Genomic DNA, 20,971 nt, shown 5'->3' on the forward strand with positions numbered 1-20,971 from the left:
ACCGATCCCTTTAGGGAAAACCTGTTGGCCCCTATCCCCAAACCCCCCGAGACTGTTGGTACCGGTGCGTTGCTGTAAACAATCCAGGTTGGGCTCCAAATATCTCCTGCTGACATACTTTTTATTTTAAAAAAAAAACCACAACTCTTTTTTTTTTTATCCGGTATCACAGTTAATGAGGTGGGGCATAAAGCATCGGTGCCCTAGGCCTGCAGAGCCTTCTCACTGCCTGCCCTACCCACCCCATGGGCATAGCTAATAAGGGCGGCAGCAAGAAGAGAAAGGCTGCCCACAACTAGGGCACGGATGCTCTAAGCCTTAATGACACTGTCATGCTGGATTTTTAAAAAAGGGTTTTTAGAAAAAAAAAATGGCACAAGAAGGTATTTGGACATAGGACATGGATTGACTGCAGCAACGCAATGGTATCTGGGGGGAGAGGGGGGTTTGGAGTGCCTACAGAGTCACTTTATAGTCGCTTTATTCCTTGACAGAGACATGTTTGTGACTGCTGGTGCCCACCCTGCTCTGCTGCCCCTGTTGTCGTACAACCTCCCCCCCCCCCCCCTCACAGAATGAGTGACAGGCAGGCGTCCTTCAGGCTTGTGGAAATCCTGAGCAGTCACACCTTCCTCCTCATCCTCGCTGGCGGCCTGCAGGCCTACCGCACGTGTGCTCGCACTTCCAGGCTAAGCACTACAGGAGAGCTCACTCTAATGTTTGGCCTGTCGGGGCGGTCTGTTTTGATCGGTCAGGGTCCGTGTGGTCTGCGCTGGGAGAAGGCCCATTTTGCAGATTACACAAGTGATTTCTTCCTGACACACTACTTTAAGTTACTGGTAAATTCTGTCCGAAAAATAAAGGACGCGTTTCGGCGTGAAGCCTTTCTCAACAAGTCTTCACGCCTTCTCAAAGGCTTCACACCGAAACGCGTCCTTTATCCGTCTGTCTGTATTTGCACTAATGTGAATAAATCACCTTGCAGAAGATTGGCGAGTGCCGGGAATTTCTCTTTTGATTGACTGTGTTCTGGCCCGGGCACCACCTCGTGTCGGAGTGCCGACCACCCCTAGCCACACGTATTCTCTACCTGTAACACCACTCAGCACGCTGTATTCTCTTCCTGTAACAACACACAGCGCGCTGTATTCTCTACCTGTAACACCACACAACACTGTATTCTCTACCTGTAACACCACACAGCACGCTGTATTCTCTACCTGTAACAACACACAGCACGCTGTATTCTCTACCTGTAACACCACACAGCACACTGTATTCTCTACCTGTAACACCACACAGCGCTGTATTCTCTACCTGTAACACCACACAGCACGCTGTATTCTCTACCTGTAACACCACACAACACTGTATTCTCTACCTGTAACACCACACAGCACACTGTATTCTCTACCTGTAACACCACACAGCACACTGTATTCTCTACCTGTAACACCACACAGCACACTGTATTCTCTACCTGTAACACCAAACAGCACGCTGTATTCTCTACCTGTAACACCGCACAGCACGCTGTATTCTCTACCTGTAACACCACACAGCGCGCTGTATTCTCTACCTGTAACACCACACAGCACACTGTATTCTCTACCTGTAACACCACACAGCACACTGTATTCTCTACCTGTAACACCACACAGCACTGTATTCTCTACCTGTAACACCACACAGCACTGTATTCTCTACCTGTAACACCACACAGCACTGTATTCTCTACCTGTAACACCACACAGCGCTGTATTCTCTACCTGTTACGCTGATATTGGAATAAAGTAAAGAACTTTTAGAATTTTTTTTTCTTTTAGTTTCCGCGCACATATTATGATTAAACATCTTTTAACTTTGAAGTTGAGCCCCACAATAAGGCTCTGATGCTTTCTGCCATTTAGCATCATTTACTTGTGTTACTGCATCATTTTTGTGAATATGCTGCAGTACTGCAATGACACTCCAACATGTGTGAACACAGCCCTAATTTCACTGCACACTTCTGCACAATTAGAGAAATCAGTGCTGCACCTGCTTCTGGCCGGTCAGAGATGGTGAATCACTCAAGGGATTGGGGATCCAGCCCCGCCTCCTGTGACATCACGCCCTGCCCCCTGTCTGCATCATCAGCCTGTCCTCAGCAACCACACAATGTGAGACAGAGGCATGAAAGATTTGTCTCCTAAGGGGGGAGAGCAGAGGGAGCAGGAGACAATGTGGATTTGCACAGGGGCCATTTTTTTTCTCTTCCTGGATTTCTATCAGCTACCAGTGTGGCAGAACGGCACAGATACGGTAATACATTGTATAGACACATCTATTTAACTTTTAATGTACTTTTAATAGAAAACAAGTTTTTCTTATCCGAGTTCCCCTTTAAGGAAAAATGGAGGCTAATTGCATATATTACATTTTCATAACGTTTTTATAGTCACAGCAATAGATTCTAAGTCCTCATTCCCACGTTCCATTCATGGTCTGTAAATTCGGACAATGTGCTATGGGACGGAGTTCCTGGCATTATGTATCATGGTGCATCATAATAATAATGCCAGGACCCCTAATAGGGCAGAGGGCGGGCAGCCATACCTTTATTTACAAGTCCGCTCTCCCATTAATGATGGAAATTTCTCTGTAAATGAGGCGGTTTGGTGCACTGGGGGGTTCTGTAGACCTCACTACTTCCCCGCTGTTTCCTGCAGCATGCCTCCTTATAAATGTTCTGAATAATGGTCTGCAGTGAACGGTGGCACAGAGGGACATCACTATAAACAGATCACTGATCTCAGGGAGACCAGCCAAACAATCTTGGCTGCCGGTAAAAACGCTCAATACAGTGAAATCCTTGGGACATTGCCCCCTGGGAAATACAAATATGCAAAAAAGAGTTTGTGCAGCCTCATTTAAGAGTCTCGAAACACAGGACTAGCCAGATGTCCCTCTGGGAAGGAGACCACCAAAACCACCATATTAACTGGCCCCTTCAGTCAATATCCAACTCAATTTAAGAGCACAAGGACATGACAAGGGAAAACCAAAGGCCAGGTATCCATCCACAGACAGCTGTTTTGGGGTGTTGCCCCTCATCAGTGTGGAGCAGGATTCTGGCAAGGAGAGAGAAATGCCTAGTAAAGCCATAAAGTGCGTGGCTGGGTCTTTCCCAGGAGGGTTATCTGGATAGTGTTCCCTTTCGAGACTTAAATGAAGCTCCACAAACTCTTTTTTGTCACTGAACAGCGATATTATAAGCAGGTATTCTGCAGGAGTCGTCGGGCAGAGCGGTGCACCGAGGTCCACAGCATCGCCCCCCAGGGCCCCATACCGCCTCACTTACATAAGAGAAATAACGTTTGCTCATTGGGGCAGCGGACCTTTATATGAAGGTACGGACTATGCTAGAGTTAATGATGTTGCTTTTACAAAGGGAATTTTCTGGTAATATAGTCACAGGCCTATACGTAATACATATGCCTGCATATTACCAGGGGAAGGGGAACCTTCAGCTGCTGCAAAAAGACAGGCATGATGGAAATTGTAGTTCTGCAACAGCTGGAGGGCTGAAGCCTCCCCATCCCCGACGTACTCAGTCTGTGTGTTGTCTTCTCATATGTACAGTACAAGATGTGTTCCATTAGGATTAGGGCGCTGACTCGGGGCCCATGACCAATGTAGAACTTCATTTAAAGCATAAAGGAGGGATTATGTATGATTGGCTGAGCGGGGCAGCTTGTGTGGGGATGACACTTTACTGGAACAAGACTTGGGGACAAGCGGCCATCTGAGTGGCAGCTGCAAAGAATTGGGGGAAAGGAGACCCCGATACATAGAGAGACAGAGAGAATATCCCCGGGCAGCCTCCATTATGTTTCCTGCTACTCACATGCATTGTGTTCTCCAAACTCGTGTGTATAATGGTTACAGTAGTTGGGAAAGAACTGACGGCCTTTACTTCTTAGAGGACCAGACCACCGGTCTACATCAAATCATCCTCAATATGAAGGGCGCCATTCATCCCTCACTCACACAAGCACGACAACAAGCTCGGATTATATCCTTTATTGATGGGTTTGCTTGGTTGTTTCTGAGCCACAAAACAGGTTGTGCTTTTATTACAGTCTTTCAGTGTCACAATATCCACAGCTCAAAGAGATGCAGATCAACCTGTACGCAGGAAAACACGGCAGATAAACTTCACAGCTTTTCTCCTTTATTCACATTTCAGTACAGCCGCCATTGTTTCTGACAGTACAGCCGCCATTGTTTCTGACAGTACAGCCGCCATTGTTTCTGACAGTACAGCCGCCATTGTTTCTGACAGTACAGTCACCATTGTTTCTGACAGTACAGTCATACAATTCACAGTCCATCAATAACCCTTTCATGTACATTCCTCCTTTGGTTCCTCTGACCCCAAGTCCTCCATCCCATCTTATCATTGAGACTTCACAGTGACGGGACCAGACGTCCACCCTGAGATCCGTGTACCTTGTCTCCGGATGGAACGAGCTGCAGTTATTATAGGTGATACACTTTGAGGTGTCGTCCCTGTGACCTCGTACCTCGATTCTACTTCTACCTGTGTTCCTCTAGACTTTCGTATATTGCATTAATAAAGTATAGTATTCTGGAGCCACTTGCTAATAAGTATCTGGCCGCACCATTGAATATTATATGGATTTAACTACCTGTAAAAATCTGGCTATTGTGACAGCTCGGATTGAAAGGCTTTGCTCGATGTTTGAAGGCAGCGGATTCAGGCACTATAAACTGATCACAGCAAGATCCTATATAAACACCACTGGAAAACCACTCGGCCAGCTTGGAGACTACATGTGTATTATAGAGGCTGTCAGCAGCTCGGCTCCTACAAGCCTCACATTCCCTGGATCAATAAGAGAGACGCCTGGTAATCGGGGAAATCATGTCCTATACGACATATATCCTGATCCGTTATGAACGCCGCGTACAAACCTACTGTATAACAATCAGACCCGAAGTCAGAGACTGCTCTGAACAACGGCCATTTCCAACGGGGGAATCACATGACCTACTGACCAACATAACCATATGTATCATACGACAGGGAAAAAACCTGTGTAATATTGGAGGCATTTCTGCTCCCTTACATTTCTGTGGCCGCTATAATACAGCTCCGTACCAGTGCAAGGCTATAATAAAGCCATGTGTGCGAGGCATCAGAAAGACGAGTAAGTACAGCCTTAAGCCATAGACATCACAAAGCTCAGCCAAATGATTATTTGCCATCGGCTACAAAATCCAGCTTATACTTATTTAATGAAAAAAAACTAACTCCTGGCTACTAGGGCCGTGAATGTATAAAACAGCACATACTCGCCTCACCGAGTCCAGCATCGGTGCTCTGGTATGCCTCGTGCCTCTATTTACTTACTCATAGGGGACATTCACTAAGGAGTCTAATGTGCGTGACTATTGTAACGTGGGATGGTGCTTATTTTCTTCCAATATATTGTGTGTGTTTTATGGAAAAGTCGCCCTGTAAATGCATCTAAGTAAAAAGACCGCAAAAAAAAGTTGCAAAGAAATTCCCCTGGTACTGACCAGACATGGGCCCGCACCGGTACTGACCAGACGTAGGCCCGCACCAGTACTGACCAGACATGGGCCCGCACCGGTACTGACCAGACGTAGGCCCGCACCAGTACTGACCAGACGTAGGCCCGCACCAGTACTGACCAGGCGTAAGCCCGCACCAGTACTGACCAGACATGGGCCCGCACCGGTACTGACCAGACGTAGGCCCGCACCAGTATTGACCAGACGTAGGCCCGCACCGGTACTGACCAGACGTAGGCCCGCACCAGTACTGACCAGGCGTAAGCCCGCACCAGTACTGACCAGACGTAGGCCCGCACCGGTACTGGCCAGGCGTAAGCCCGCACCGGTACTGACCAGATGTAGGCCCGCACCGGTACTGACCAGACGTAGGCCCGCACCGGTACTGACCAGGCGTAGGCCCGCACCGGTACTGGCCAGGCGTAGGCCCGCACCGGTACTGACCAGATGTAGGCCCCCACCGGTACTGACCAGGCGTAGGCCCGCACCGGTACTGACCAGATGTAGGCCCGCACCGGTACTGACCAGGCGTAGGCCCGCACCGGTACTGACCAGGCGTAGGCCCGCACCGGTACTGACCAGACGTAGGCCCGCACCGGTACTGACCAGACGTAGGCCCGCACCGGTACTGACCAGGCGTAGGCCCGCACCGGTACTGACCAGACGTAGGCCCGCACCGGTACTGACCAGACGTAGGCCCGCACCGGTACTGACCAGGCATAGGCCCGCACCAGTACTGACCAGACGTAGGCCCGCACCGGTACTGACCAGACGTAGGCCCGCACCGGTACTGACCAGGCATAGGCCCGCACCAGTACTGACCAGATGTAGGCCCGCACCAGTACTGACCAGATGTAGGCCCGCACCAGTACTGACCAGACGTAGGCCCGCACCAGTACTGACCAGACGTAGGCCCGCACCAGTACTGACCAGACGTAGGCCCGCACCAGTACTGACCAGGCATAGGCCCGCACCAGTACTGACCAGATGTAGGCCCGCACCAGTACTGACCAGATGTAGGCCCGCACCAGTACTGACTGTAGTAGATAAGGGCCTAATTACATGGAGCCATTGGCAACGTTTACCCAGGATATCAGGCCGTGTTATACAGCCCTGACACAGTGGGCAAGAGCCCACAGAAAGTGCTGGGTTCTCACATTGTGTTATTAACACAAATACAATGTGGGAACATTCAGATACTCACCCCTCCCCGCTCCTGTCTCTAGGGCCTGGCATCTTCCTCTGCACTGCGGTCTCTAGTGACCATGACATGTATAACAGAGGAGGATGCTGAGCCATACAGCCAGGAGCGGGGTAGATGCTAAGTCTCCTACAGTAAGCAGCCATCTCTATAGATCGCCGTATAGTTTATTTTGGGAAAAAAAATGGGCCCCCAACCAAATTGTCGCCCGGGGCCTCCACCATCCTTAATCCGTCCCTGATCAACAGTAGGAACATTGTAGAAGGGGTTTTCATTTACCTCCATAGGAGCTGAGCTGCAGTAATTTGGTGCCACCACTACACAATGAGCTGCACACATCCTCCAGTCCTGTTCTTTGTGTATGTGCCAGAGCCACAGCTCACTCCAATAGCTGATCGGTGGGGATGTCAGCACCGCGCCAAATAGAAACTGATAGATAGGCCATCAATGTATAACGCTTAGAGGGAATCTGTCACCCAGACAATGCTCTCTGATCTATCCCCATCATGTTATAGAGCAGGAAGAGCTGTGCAGATTGATATATATCATAGTGGCAAAAGATTCAGTATAACTTGTAACATGTAGATTGAAATCCCTGATGAAGTCCAGGGGGGCGGAGTCACTCAATGGACTAGACTCTTGGGGCCCTATTCCACCAGACGATTATCGTTCAGATTATCGTTAAATTGTTCGAATCTAAACGATAATCGTTCGGTTGAAATGCAGTTAACGATTAACGACCGAACGAGAAATCGTTGATCGCTTTATAAGATCTGGACCTATTTTTACCGTTGCTCGTTCGCAAAACGTTCGCATTGAATAAGACATTGTTTGGTCGTTCGCAATAGATACGAACGCAATAGCGAATAAATAGCGAAGAAAAAACGATTGCAATTACGATCATAAGTATCGATTATCGTTCCATGGAAATGAGTGAACGTTTTCAGGTCTTTCGCAATAGCGGTCGTTTGAGATCCTTAACGATTATGCAAACGATAATCGTTCGGTGGAATAGGGCCCTTAGCATGGAAACAGAAATTTAAATCAATAAATTACAAGTTATACAGAATCTTTTCCCACAATGATATATATCCATCTGCTCAGCTCCTCCTGCCCTATAACATGATGCTGAAAGATTAGGTAGAATTCTCATGGTGACAGGTTCACTTCAAATGTCTAGTTGCAGGTATTGGGGTCGTGCAAGGCCCATAGATTGTCAGCATTCCTGGACCCTCCTTTAGTAATATTTACCAGGTAGTTAGTTCTGTCCCGTTAATTCATTCGGCTCTTGGATTATGGCTCCGCGCTAGAAGACGGTTCGCCATAGAAGACGGATCACCATAGACCCTTCAGCTGATAACTTACTGCACTATATAGTGTGGCACAAGTTACAAGTAAGAGGCTCCTGGCTTTATATACATGTTCACTGTAATATAGATATACAAAAATACAGCTGTAATAGTATCAGGAAGAATATCTCTAATGAAATGTCTAAAGCTACTCTAGTTATTACACACTATATGGGGTCGATTATAGTCCCATGATTTCCGTACAGGTAACATAAGGAGTAGTTAATGCACCGAACGCCACTGTCGCCACCTCACCATGTCCATAGAAAAAGGCTAAACGATTCGTTTTATAGACTTGATATAAAAATGGTTTCTTCTTTTAAAAACTGAAGCCTAACAATGCACCGCCTGCGTTTAGATGGGGTTATTAAAAATAATTGGCCCTTAAATCTCAATGGGTCATGACGGAACTGAAAAAAATAGACCTTACCAGGGATCCATTGTTCTGGTTGGAGTAAGTAACAATAAGTGAAATGTATAGACAGTATATAGCAGTTTAGTGTTCTGCTTTGAGTCAACACGGCCATCAGCCTCCTGCAAATGTCGCCACCTCAATGAACTATCATAGTGACATGTTAGTAGACGCCATTGTGATTGGGGGCGGGGAGGGGGGGTCCGTGGACTTGGACCACTGCCAATAGACTTTTTGTAAGCCCAGGCCATTGAATGTCTAATAGGCTTTTCTTGCTGAATCTGAATGTTAAGTAATTTATCAGTTTGTATAAATCGTAGAGGAGTGTACAGAGTGCACAGTTATATCTTTAGTGCTGGTCATATTATTTACAAGGCCCCTGCCAGGCTACGCATGAATATAAATGTGCCTGATCTGAAAGCTATGCAGATTACTAAGGGCTCATACAGACCATACATATAAAACCCTGTACACGGCCTCCTAATAGAGACGTCGTATCCTTCTCTAGTAACAATGTCCCAGGTTTACTACAACTAATTCTTAGTGCAAAATTAGGGCCCTACTAAACAGAGCAATAACCAGCCAAACAAGTCGCTATCATCCTGTGTACCAGGACTAGCGGACAAACAGAGGCTCCTCAGTCAGCTGACCGGCATCCAACCTGCCGTAAAATCATTGGCCATCCACAGGGGGTCGGAGATGTGCAGCCAATGGCTAATCAGAGGGAAGGTCTGCACGGCTGATTGTGCCCCAGGGAGGCCCTGTAAATGACTGCTGATCATAGAGACTGGATGGGGCCATACACCTTAAGGCCCTGTTATACAAAGGGATTATTGGCCTTGGCCGATTACCGAGCATTCATGATGATAATCGCTTCATCTAACTGGACACGTTGAAAGGTCACAATCAGCGACATGCGCTACATCGGCTGTGATCTTTCAACATCACTGACTTTAATGGGCAGCCTCGATCTAAGGATCACCCCTCCCCTGCACCCCGCTCGCTGTCTGTGCATATAATAGCATAGGTAATAAACAGGGATTGAGAGGCGAGCGCTTCCCCATTACTATCATTGCGTATAATGGGGCCTTTAGCTAGTGTGGAGTAGTAGTGTACTATAGTTAGAATTAGACTGGACAGTCTAAAGGTAACCATACACTTTCAATAACTGCCCAAATGTTAATGTTTTCTCTGTAGGTGGGTAAAGGGTACGCAGGCTTATCCCTCCAAGAACAAAGAGATCGAACTGTAAGAACCAAACACACCGACCCTTCTCTCCACTGACATCATCTGTCGGGATGGTCGGGAGGCCACCCTGCACCTTAGAAAGTTGGACGACCCGTCGGCAGCAGCAGGTTTGACCAAATTTAGTATAATGTATAATGACACTTTAAGAATGAGCTTGATGTATCATGGCGGCTCAGACTGTATGATAACCTGTCACATTCTTAGTCTAGTTGCCTGAATCCTGGTGCATGACGTCACATCCTGTTACTAAACCATATCCTTTATTACTGAGGTCATGACGCAACAGCAGGAGGCTAAGCAGTGTCTGATAATAAATGTGCCGTCATGTAGAATTTTGGCGCATTTCCAATGATATCTGCACCGATGCTTCTGCAGGAGTATACAAAGCATGCGGTGAATGCTACAGTTTTTGTCATGGATCCATACTAAGGCAGTGTGCATCATGATTCGGCACCCACAGTATACCCTCACCACTACTAAAGAATGGAAATTAAGTAAAGCAGTTGGAAATTTGCATCGAGATAAAACCATGCAAGGTAATGACATTAATAACCGGTCATTATTAGGCCAGGCTTACAGGCAGCCATAGGGCGTCCTCTCACCCCGCTCTCAGAACATGAACAGAAACGCCTCCTAAAAGATCTTTGGAAAAGTATCAATAAAAGTGCACTAGTCAATTATAAAATAAAGTGATGTTATTACACAGTGATCTCTCTGTAACTGAACCCATCATTTAGTGTACAAACGCCCGCGGCCGCCAGAACCTGTCATCTCCTCACTGCTCAGAATGAAAAGCATAGAATTTGTTAACAAGAATATACATATGTATCTAATGTACAGAAATAAATAATATAGCTAAGAGTACCGTCACGTCCTAAGCTTTGCTCAAAGTCTAAGATTGTACTTGTGTAAGATTGACTTCAGAACTAGCGGAACCCTTCCTGAACAAAGTCCAATGATATATATTTATATTTATACATTTATGTACGCGTCTATATAGCAAATGTTAAAATAAACAGCAATAAAATAAATATTCTTATTTCCCAACTCTTATTAGTTGATAAAAAAAGAAATTCCAAGGTTGTAAAACACAAATCTTTAAAAAATAGGCTTCAGATCCCTGTTCCCCTGGGATTTCCCCGCTCAGATGTGGTGGATTTGGCATGGGTTTTGGTTTGTATTTGGGTTTTGTTCACATTGGGTTCGGCCTTTGCCGCCTGTTCCTGAGCATTGAATAGTCTTAGCCCGGTCTGCGCAGCCCTCTGGTCCAGGCTGGCGAGATCTGGAAGCTTCTGCTGTCCCGGGCTCTGTCAGAAAATATCAGGACACTCAGACCAGTCTTGCTTTTCCTTGCACTCCCAGTAGCCGCCTTTATAAATGCACATGAGCTCATTGGTGTAGGGATCCACCTTCCTCTCAAACCACAATGGCTGATATCCTTCATAGTCGTTACCTGCAAAGGCAACGTAACAGTGAAAAAAGCATGTAAGGATGTATATATATATATATATATATATATATATATATATATATATATATAGCTAGTTATTTGTATGATGTGTACAGAAAGAATTGTCATTAGGAGACCAGAGGACACGGCTTATACAGGAGTCCTAGAGAATGACCCCCAAACACTTAGCATCAATTACCCTACTACCGGATTTTAGCGCAAAATAATGTCTGTCTGTTGATAATGAGGGCTGCAAATAATGTTCATGATCATCATATACGGCCGTCACATTATAAATAGACGCCTAAACTGCCGTAGTGGGAACATAACCAAATAGCTACTAATGGGTGATACTGCAATAGCTTCCCGAAGAGAGAACCGGGACCTGTGATAGCCATGTTTGTAGGAGGAGCTGGTGGGGTGCTTTGGGGGACACATTCAGTGTATATTGTAAAACCAACTTGTTTCACTTTAGTTTGATAGCTATTTAGTCAAATGCTGCTTCGCATAAAAGTAGACAAGATGGTATATAAGGGTGGGATACAAAGATGTTATATAAAGGATGGTATATAGTATATATAATGAGCGAACCTGGAGCATGCTGGAGTCCATCGAACCCGAACATTCGGCATTTGATTAGCGGTGGCTGCTAAAGTTGGATAAAGCCCTAAGGCTACGTGGAAATCATCGATACAGCCAATGACTATTTCCATGTTTTCCAGACAACCTTAGAGCTTTATCCAACTTCAGCAGCCAACGCTAATCAAATATCGAATGATCGGGTTCGGATGGACTCCAGCATGCTCGAGGTTTGCTCATCTCTAATGGTATATAAGGATTGGATATAAGAATAGTATATAAAGATAAATAGTAATGTTATACATGGAAGGTATATAGTGATGTTATACATGGAAGGTATATAGTGATGTTATATATGGAAGGTATATAGTGATGTTATATATAGATGGTATATAGAGAGGTTATACATGGAAGGTATATAGTGATGTTATACATGGAAGGTATATAGTGATGTTATACATGGAAGGTATATAGTGATGTTATATATGGAAGGTATATAGTGATGTTATATATGGATGGTATATAGAGAGGTTATATATGGAAGGTATATAGTGATGTTATACATGGAAGGTATATAGTGATGTTATACATGGATGGTATATATTGATGTTATATATGGATGGTATATAGAGAGGTTATATATGGATGGTATATATTGATGTTATACATGGATGGTATATAGTGATGTTATACACGGTTGGTATATAGTGATGTTATTCACAGATGGTATATAGAGATGTTATACACAGATGGTATATAGAGATGTTATACACAGATGGTATATAGTGATGTTATACACGGAAGGTATATAGTGATGTTATACACGGATGGTATATAGTGATGTTATACACGGATGGTATATAGTGATGTTATACATGGATGGTATATAGTGATGTTATACACGGATGGTATATAGTGATGTTATAGATGGATGGTATATAGTGATGTTATTCACCGATGGTATATAGTGATGTTATACACGGATGGTATATAGTGATGTTATACATGGATGGTATATAGTGATGTTATACACGGATGGTATATAGTGATGTTATACATGGATGGTATATAGTGATGTTATACACGGATGGTATATAGTGATGTTATTCACCGATGGTATATAGTGATGTTATACACCGATGGTATATAGTGATGTTATACACCGATGGTATATAGTGATGTTATACACCGATGGTATATAGTGATGTTATAGATGGATGGTATATAGTGATGTTATACACCGATGGTATATATAGATGTTATACCTTCTTCCAATGCCTCCACGGCCTCCGCCTCTCTCCTCCTCCGGACAGCTCTCTGTTTCTCTTCTAGCCGCTGCTTCTCCACGTTGGCTTCATCCCACTTCCCGTTCTCCATTAGTCGCTGGTCAGGTCGATGCCGGCTGTCCGTAGGGGCCGTGCTGTCGTCAGGTTCATTCAGTGTAAGGGCAAGTTCAGAGAAGAAATACATATTTTCGGCATTCTCGCTGTAAAAAAAAAATATATAAAAAAATAGTTTAAGATCTTCGAAGATATAAGAACAAATCCAGAATGAGATTTTTTTTCGATTCCCTATAATATGTCTGTTAATCCAGAACATCTGATAATCTGTCATTTACCGTGTCCCACTGATGGAGTGAAAATCCCTTCTGCCCAAATAACATGTATGAGATGGAGGTTAAAGGAGAAGTCCGGCGAAAATTTTTTTTTTATATGTTATTACTGATGGAAAGTTATACAATTTTCTAATGTACATTAATTATGGGAAATGTTCCTATACTGCTATTTCCCTTAATTTAGTGTACCAGGAAGTGTTAGAATTCTCTCAGAAGCAGTGACGTCACGACGAAAGGTGTAATTCCTATGGAGTGTCCAGCAGGGGGCGCACTATATATATAGAAGTCAATGAGTACCATTGACTTCTATATATAGTGCGCCCCTGCTGGACACTCCATTGGAATTACAATGGATGTGTATGTAATGTAATATACAGTGTTTTTGATTGAATACATTTATGAAATACTTTGGGGAGCAAGTGTCCTTGCTCCCCAAAGTATTCCATAAATGTGAGCAATCAGTACATCACAGTAAGCCCGCCGCCCGCCGCTACCGAACGCCCGCAGCTGCCGCCACTGTGGACTACTCTCAACTACTACTCTCCCCACCTGCTCATAGCATGTGCAGGTGATGGGAGAGTAGTAGCCGGGTTATATGGCTGAGATCGCCGCCGCGATGCCGCGCAGGGGGAGCCGCTCATCACTGCACGAGGCTGAAGTTGGTTTCTTATTCGGCCAGTTTCTTATTCGGGGCTGAAGTTGGTTTCTTATTCGTCAGTTTCTTATTCAGAGGATTTTTCTTTTTCCTGTTTTAGCTATTATTCTTACAGAAAATGTATAATATTCATACCCTACCGTAAGTGAGGGGCCCTGAGAGGACTGGTGATAAAAATGGCAAAAAAGACCCCACGGTTGGCATAAAAATGGGCATGAAAGTAAAACCACAAAATTATTATTTAAAAATAAAATTGACTTTGGGCCACGGATCTCACACTGATAATACACAGAGAAGGATCCCCCGCATCACATCCAACAGAGTCCAGCCTGGCCCAAAGTGGTTCTGGGTATAAAAACTGGCATCAAAGTGGGCACATAGCCATTTTTCATGATTTGAATAAGTAACAGCTGTTTTCAAAGGGTTAAATAAGTTTGGGCCACTGATCTCACACTGATAATACACAGTGAGGGATCCCCCGCATCACATCCAAGAGAGTCCAGCCTGGCCCAAAGTGGTTCTGGGTATAAAAACTGGCATCAAAGTGGGCAGATGGGCATTTTTGTCCTATTTTGAATAAGTAACAGGTGTTTTTAAAGGGTTAAATGAGTTTGGGCCACAGATCTCACATTGATATTGCACAGAGAGGGATGCCCCGCATCACATCCAAGAGAGTCCAGCCTGGCCCACAGTGGTTCTGGGTATAAAAACTGGCATCAAAGTGGGCAGATTGGCATTTTTTCCTAATTTGAATAAGTAACAGCTGTTTTCAAAGGGTTAAATGAGTTTGGGCCACTGATCTCACACTGATAATACACAGAGAGGGATGCCCCGCATCATACCCAAGAGAGTCCAGCCTGGCCCAAAGTGGTTCTGGGTATAAAAACTGGCATCAAAATGGGCACATAGCCATTTTTCATGATTTGAATAAGTAACAGCTATTTTCAAAGGGTTAAATGAGTTTGGGCCACTGATCTCACACTACGTACACACAGACAGGCATGCCCCGCATCACATCCAAGAGAGTCCAGCCTGGCCCAAAGTGGTTCTGGGTATAAAAACTGGCATCAAAGTGGGCAGATTGGCATTTTTTCCTAATTTGAATAAGTAACAGCTGTTTTCAAGGGGTTAAATGAGTTTGGGCCACGGATCTCACACTGATATTACACAGAGAGGGGTGCCCCACATCACAACCAAGAGAGTCCAGCCTGGCCCAAAGGGGTTCTGGGTATAAAAACTGGCATCAAAGTGGGCAGATGGGCATTTTTGTCCTATTTTGAATAAGTAACAGCTGTTTTCAAAGGGTTAAATGAGTTTGGGTCACTGATCTCACACTGATAATACACAGAGAGGGATCCCCCGCATCACACTGATAATACACAGAGAGGGGCCCCGCATCACACTGATAATACACAGATAGGCATGCCCCGCATCACACCCAAGAGAGTCCAGCCTGGCCCAAAGTGGTTCTGGGTATTTTGTGAATAAATGTTTAGCGCCGCACTACCCCTTTAAGCAAACAGGGCTAAAGTACTCAGGAGGCATTTGTCAGCATAACAGGATCCCAGAATTAGCCGTCCCATCTCGTCTTATTAAACATTTCTCGGCTAACCCTGAATACATTTCTATAGTAACAATATCTGCAGCAATGTTTTCTGCTGACAGGTCTGCTTTAGGCTATGTTAGGCCTCATTCACACATCCATAGTTCAGCCAGTGAATACGGACCTGTAATGGTGGACCGCACTATGAATGTGCAGTAACAGTGCTACGCAGTTTACGGAGCACTATGTAGAAGACAATGATTCGTGCCGCAAATGCAAGTCCGCACTATAATCTATCCTTTATTTTTTTGTAGCGCGGGACGTGGACCTGAACACTTGTACAGATGTGTGAACAGGGCCATTGAAATATATTTGTCCTATGTGTTGCCTGCAATGTCAGGGTCCCCTTGTAGCCATATAGGACCCCTTTGTAGCCAGTAAGACCGCCCTTGTAGCCAGCAGAACCTGATTACGGGAGCATTGATGTCCCTGTACCCAGTGGGATTAGCAGATACATGCTGCAATACTAATGATCGCACTGCGCACGTGTAGGAAGGCCATTCTGGGTACGAGAGATGGCCCCCAAGTGCTGACGTCACCATACCCAAGAAGATGAAAGGAAGTAGGACATCACTGTAAGAAAGGTTGCATCATGTGACTGGACCAGCAATCTCCGAGTAAAGCCAACAAGGAATATATAAGTTCTTTAGTTAAGGGTTAATTTTGGTTCTTTTTTTTTTCAATTTTTCTAGGATAACCCTTTAGGCTATGTTTAAACAAAGTAAAAATAAGGGCAAATAATGACCATTATTAAAGGGGAACTGTCAGCCAGTTAGATTAATCTAAACTACTGATAGCTCCTTATTGCACCAAAAACACCATGGATAAAGGCGTGTGTTACCCTAATCCTCATTACCGTTTCAGTAAAGTTTGGCATTTGCTCCAAAGTCTGGTAAGGACCCACAGGGCATCGCTCTCTGTGTATTATCAGTGTGATGCGGGGTCCCCCCTCTCTGTATATTATCAGTGTGATGCGGGGCACCCCTCTCTGTGTATTATCAGTGTGATGCGGGGTCCCCCCTCTCTGTATATTATCAGTGTGATGCGGGGCACCCCTCTCTGTGTATTATCAGTGTGATGCGGGGTCCCCCCTCTCTCTGTGTATTATCAGTGTGATGCGGGGTCCCCCCTCTCTCTGTGTATTATCAGTGTGATGCGGGGTCCCTCTCTGTGTATTATCAGTGTGATGCGGGGTCCCCCCTCTCTGTGTATTATCAGTGTGATGCGGGGTCCCCCCTCTCTGTGTAGTATCAGTGTGATGCGGGGTCTCTCTCTGTGTAGTATCAGTGTGATGCGGGGCCCCTCTCTGTGTATTATCAGTGTGATGCGGGGCATCCCTCTCTGTGTATTATCAGTGTGATGCGGGGTCCCCCCTCTCTCTGTGTATTATCAGTGTGATGCGGGGTCCCCCCTCTCTCTGTGTATTATCAGTGTGATGCGGGGTCCCTCTCTGTGTATTATCAGTGTGATGCGGGGTCCCCCCTCTCTGTGTATTATCAGTGTGATGCGGGGCATCCCTCTCTGTGTATTATCAGTGTGATGCGGGGTCCCCCCTCTCTGTGTATTATCAGTGTGATGCGGGGCATCCCTCTCTGTGTATTATCAGTGTGATGCGGGGTCCCCCCTCTCTGTGTATTATCAGTGTGATGCGGGGTCCCCCCTCTCTGTGTATTATCAGTGTGAGATCAGTGGCCCAAACTCATTTAACCCTTTGAAAATAGCTGTTACTTATTCATTAGGAAAAATGCCTATGTGCCCACTTTGATGCCAGTTTTTATACCCAGAACCACTTTGGGCCAGGCTGGACTCTCTTGGATGTGATGCGGGGCATCCCTCTCTGTGTATTATCAGTGTGAGATCAGTGGCCCAAACTCATTTAACCCTTTGAAAACAGCTGTTACTTATTCAAAATAGGACAAAAATGCCCATCTGCCCACTTTGATGCCAGTTTTTATACCCAAAACCACCTTGGGCCAGGCTGGACTCTCTTGAATGTAATGCGGGGCATCCCTATCTGTGTGTACGTAGTGTGAGATCAGTGGCCCAAACTCATTTAACCCTTTGAAAATAGCTGTTACTTATTCAAATCATGAAAAATGCCTATGTGCCCACTTTGATGCCAGTTTTTATACCCAGAACCACTTTGGGCCAGGCTGGACTCTCTTGGATGTGATGCGGGGGATCCCTCTCTGTGTAATATCAGTGTGAGATCAGTGGCCCAAACTCATTTAACCCTTTGAAAACACCTGTTACTTATTCAAAATAGGACAAAAATGCCCATCTGCCCACTTTGATGCCAGTTTTTATACCCAGAACCACTTTGGGCCAGGCTGGACTCTGTTGGATGTGATGCGGGGGATCCTTCTCTGTGTATTATCAGTGTGAGATCCGTGGCCCAAAGTCAATTTTATTTTTAAATAATAATTTTGTGGTTTTACTTTCATGCCCATTTTTATGCCAACTGTGGGGTCTTTTTTGCCATTTTTATCACCAGTCCCCTCAGGGCCCCTCACTTACGGTAGGGTATGAATATTATACATTTTCTGTAAGAATAATAGCTAAAACAGGAAAAAGAAAAATCCTCTGAATAAGAAACTGACGAATAAGAAACCAACTTCAGCCTCGTCATCACTGCAGCTATCATCCCCCTCCGCTCCCCCCTCCTGCTGCTTCCTTACTCTATGTGATAGCTGACTTCCTGCCGGGCCGTCGCTCTTCTTTCACACGTGCCGGCGGCCGGGCAGGAAGTCAGCTATCACATAGACATAGAGTAAAGGCCCTATTCCACCAACAGATCTGACAACAGATTATCTGCCAAAGATTTGAAGCCAAACCCAGGAGTGGATTTGAAAAGAGGAGAAATCCAGTCTTTCCTTTATGACCTGATCTCTGTTTATAGTCTGTTCCTGGGTTTGGCTTCAAATCTTTGAAAGATAATCTGTCGTCAGATCTGTTGGTGGAATAGGGCCTTAAGGAAGCAGCAGGAGGGGGGAGCGGAGGGGGATGATGGCTGCAGTGATGAGCGGCTCCCCCTGCGCGGCATCGCGGCGGCGATCTCAGCCATATAACCCGGCTACTACTCTCCCATCACCTGCACATGCTATGAGCAGGTGGGGAGAGTAGTAGTTGAGAGTAGTCCACAGCGGCGGCAGCGGTGGGCGTTCGGTAGCGGCGGGCGGCGGGCTTACTGTGATGTACTGATTGCTTACATTTATGGAATACTTTGGGGAGCAAGGACACTTGCTCCCCAAAGTATTTCATAAATGTATTCAATCAAAAACACTGTATATTACATTACATACACATCCATTGTAATTCCAATGGAGTGTCCAGCAGGGGCGCACTATATATAGAAGTCAATGAGTACCATTGACTTCTATATATAGTGCGCCCCCTGCTGGACACTCCATAGGAATTACACCTTTCGTCGTGACGTCACTGCTTCTGAGAGAATTCACTTCCTGGTACACTAAATTAAGGGAAATAGCAGTATAGGTGCATTTCCCATAATTAATGTACATTAGAAAATTGTATAACTTTCCATCAGTAATAACATATAAAAAAATAATTTTCGCCGGACTTCTCCTTTAAGTGCTATATATGTGCCAGGACTGGATATGGCGGCCGGCACGATACTGAACAGCGTAGCATAGAACGGTATATGCCTGAGCTGCATATATGGTACATGGATTAAAGGGGAGTTCTGCTCAGAATGAATTTATAATATGCTGCTGCCTGTGGGGAGAACATAACAAAGAGCCTATTCTCACCTCTCCACGCTCCCCCGTTCCGAGCTGAACAACCTGCATGCACTCGTCTCAGGGGTGACAGCCCGCTCTGCCAATCACTGCCCACAGCGCTGTCCTGTCTCGGTCAGTGATTGGCTGAGGCGGCTGTTACTGCCAGGGGAGTCTGTCTCAGAAGTGCAGGTGTGATCGGTTCAGCCGGGACCCTAAAAGGAGGATATGGGGAGCACGGAGAGGTAAGAATAGCCTGTTTGTTATGTTCTCCCCAAGGGCAGCAATATAAAATAAAAGTTTAATCAGAGCGGAGTTCCCCTTTAAGTGGTTTTCCTGACATAATAAACTAGCATAATAACAAACAGCAAACACAATAAGCCTTACAAAAACCCCTGACATTTATTTATACAATGGTAGAAATCATTTTAGGCCCCCTTCACACGTCCGTGTCAGTTTTTACTGTCAGGAAATCCTGATCAGGAGACCTTAAATGTCATCAGGATAGTATCAGGATTTCCTGACAGTAATCCGTTTTTACCTTCAGGAAACCATCAGGAAACCATCAGGAAACCATCAGGAAAAACCTTCAGGATTTCCTGATGGAAGAAGTAAAAATAGGACATGATGGGAGATGTAGTTCTGCAAACTGGATGTCCACAGCTTGCGGAAGTACAACTCCCATCATGCCCGTCTGACAGGTCATGATGGGAGTTGTACTTTTGCAGCCTGTGGCCATCCAGGTTGCAGAAGTACAACTCCCATCATGACCTGTCAGCAGGGCATGATGGGGGTTATACTTCTGCAAGCTGTGACCATCCAGTTTGCAGAACTACATCTCCCATCATGACCTGTCAGATGGGCATGATGGGAGTTGTACTTCTGCAGCCTGTGGCCATCTAGGTTGCAGAAGTATAACCCCCAACATGCCCTGCTGACAGGACATGGTGGGAGTTTTACGTCTTTGGGGGGGGGGGGGAGGAGAGCGAGAGCAGTGATCTCACCTGTCCTGGTCTTCTGCTCGGCGAGCGATCGGGCGAGCGAGCAGGCGGGCGGCCGAGATTCGGGGGCCGCCGATGCTGGCGGTTGGGGGCGGTCCGGGGGGGGGGGGTCGGGGGGTCGTCAACCTGAAGTCCGGGGGGTGGGGGGGGGGGGGTGTCCGTCGGTTGCCGCCAAGCGAGGGGGCCGGGCGGGGGCCGCCAACCTGAGGGCAGGTGCGGCGGCAGCAGCAGGACCCGGTGCACTCCAGGACGCGCGGCACCAGGGAGCAGGAGGACGGAAGAGTCGGGTGCAGGGTGAGTTGTGGGGGAGAGGGGTATAGGCGGTGGGGGGTGAGAAGGCAATCCGGAATCACGGCCACTTTCCTGATGTACATCAGGAAAGTGCCCGTGATTCCGGCGCTCCCATAGACTTCTATGGGGGCGTCCGGGCCGGAATTCCGGACAAAAATAGGACATGTCCTATTTTTTCCGGATCATTTTTCCGGAACGGACACCCTTCCGGAGAAATCCGGAAGGG

At 46.0% G+C, this 20,971-nt stretch overlaps 1 protein-coding gene and 1 long non-coding RNA gene across 3 annotated transcripts in view; one reads left to right on the forward strand and one right to left on the reverse strand.

Annotated features, from left to right (window-relative positions):
• The window catches only part of LOC138785137 (uncharacterized), a 51,865-nt gene that overhangs the window by 3,633 nt on the left and 27,261 nt on the right, over nt 1–20,971 (forward strand). For both annotated transcript variants that reach the window (XR_011362075.1, XR_011362076.1), the window contains exon 2: nt 9,764–9,921. This is a non-coding gene — a long non-coding RNA (uncharacterized lncRNA). The remainder of the gene's footprint in view (nt 1–9,763; nt 9,922–20,971) is intronic.
• OSBP2 (oxysterol binding protein 2) overlaps nt 9,559–20,971 on the reverse strand; it is a 226,995-nt gene continuing 215,582 nt past the window's right edge. Inside the window, exons 13-14 of the mRNA XM_069960719.1 lie at nt 13,109–13,329; nt 9,559–11,267 (exon numbers count right to left, since the gene is read on the reverse strand). Of these exons, the coding sequence (XP_069816820.1) occupies nt 11,125–11,267; nt 13,109–13,329 (364 nt within the window). The 3' untranslated portion in view covers nt 9,559–11,124. The remainder of the gene's footprint in view (nt 11,268–13,108; nt 13,330–20,971) is intronic.

The sequence above is a fragment of the Dendropsophus ebraccatus genome, chromosome 3, assembly GCF_027789765.1.
Source record: "Dendropsophus ebraccatus isolate aDenEbr1 chromosome 3, aDenEbr1.pat, whole genome shotgun sequence".
Classification (NCBI taxonomy): domain Eukaryota; kingdom Metazoa; phylum Chordata; class Amphibia; order Anura; family Hylidae; genus Dendropsophus; species Dendropsophus ebraccatus.